We start from the raw sequence: 1521 nt of genomic DNA, 5'->3' as shown, positions 1-1521 counted from the left end.
CGAGAAATTAACTAACGCCTTCAACACAGAGCCAGGGGGAAGACGAAGAGTAGGCCTAACTTGGATGGACAACATAAAAACATGGACTGTCCTGGATATGGCAGAAGAATGTGCAACGGCAGCTCGCGTTCGTGAAAGATGGAGGGTCATTACACGTCAACGTGTGAGTCAGAGATGACACCTCCAGGTATCCAGGTATTTCTTTTCCTTTTGATTTCTTTTTTTTTCGGGGGCCGGAGAGGGAGGGGGTGTTGTTGTTGTTGCTGTTGTTGTTGCTGCTGCTGCTGCTGTTGTTGCTGTTGTTAATGTTGTTGTTGTTGTGCAACCAGCTTAGAGCGTTGAAGTTGAATTGGACCAAGGTGAAGTGTAGCATAAATAATTGATTTAGTAGATGGAACCTTTTCAATTCGGATACGCGAAAACCACAGCCCTCCACCACTCCAAACTACGAGCCGTGCCTCTGTACAGCAGCGTATAGGACACACAGAAACGAAACAAATAATGGGGATTTTGGAATGGTAATGGATCCTGAGCGTTGATTGGCCGCCTCCTCATGCTCTGACGTCACCGTTTCTTCCGGCTCTATCTGTGACTCCACCCACTCGTCAATTATCTCCTGCAGAATATCCAAGGGAACATAACCCACCTTCAAAACCTGGTGGTGAAACTCTTTCAAGTTGAATTTTTCACCTGAGGAAAGGAAAAAAATAGGTTAAAGTAAAGTAAACTTTGCCTCTCACCCCAAATACACCAATTAACCCACCATAGAGGCTTTTTGCCTTTTCGCATAGAGATTATAACTGATCGCTTTTTGTTCCTGTAACTGTAAGACATGGCACCAACACCACAGTGACCTCCACTCTGACCTCAGATCCGCACACTAGTAGGCCTACTAGGTCGGCAGTTACGAATTGGAGGTACATGACATTAGCATTAACTAAACAACCCCCCCCCCCCCACACTACTCCAAAAATGAACAAGGAAAAAAACAAAAGAAAAGAAGAAAGAATAGAAATGAAAAGAAAACCCATCCAAACAAAAAACCTCATTGTGTCTTCAGATGTTCTACATTGCTAAATCAAACAAACTTGCTGCTACCCTTCTGCCTGGTGCTGGTTGCCTACAGTGTTATTGCCAATACATGTACTGATGAGTCGACATCATTGTCTTGGTGGAATCTTTGGTAATTGCATGACCTATGAGAGTTGCAGGTACCGGAAAAAACCTGTTTCTAAAACAAAACTTTGGAAAAATATTGTGTTTTTTTTCTCCTAATGTCCTAATCCCCTGACTGGACTTATGCAATGAACCTCCAATATTCTGAGTTGTTATGGTCACAGTTGTCGGATTAAGGCAAGGAGGTTATTTATGCTAAGATCCTTGGATTAAGGTCAAATCTAGTTGGGTTTTGTGTCTTTTCTTAACTAATTAAAAAACAACAACCAAAAACAACTCTTCCTCCTAAAAAACAAACGACAACAATAAAATAGAACTAAATAGAAATGAGCAATTGACCCCCCC

General features: G+C 42.2%; 1 protein-coding gene across 1 annotated transcript in view; it reads right to left on the bottom strand.

Annotated features, from left to right (window-relative positions):
* Window positions 1-218: 218 nt before the first annotated feature.
* LOC106011055 overlaps window positions 219-1521 on the bottom strand; it is a gene marked incomplete at its 5' end in the record, with an annotated part of 12420 nt that continues 11117 nt past the window's right edge. Inside the window, 1 exon segment of the mRNA XM_013079339.2 lies at window positions 219-690. Coding sequence (XP_012934793.1) covers window positions 446-690 — 245 coding nt within the window.

The sequence above is a fragment of the Aplysia californica genome, unplaced genomic scaffold (assembly GCF_000002075.1).
Source record: "Aplysia californica isolate F4 #8 unplaced genomic scaffold, AplCal3.0 scaffold00048, whole genome shotgun sequence".
Lineage (NCBI taxonomy): Eukaryota > Metazoa > Mollusca > Gastropoda > Aplysiida > Aplysiidae > Aplysia > Aplysia californica.
Note: the sequence above shows the minus strand (reverse complement) of the source record. Positions and strands in the feature narration are given on the sequence as shown.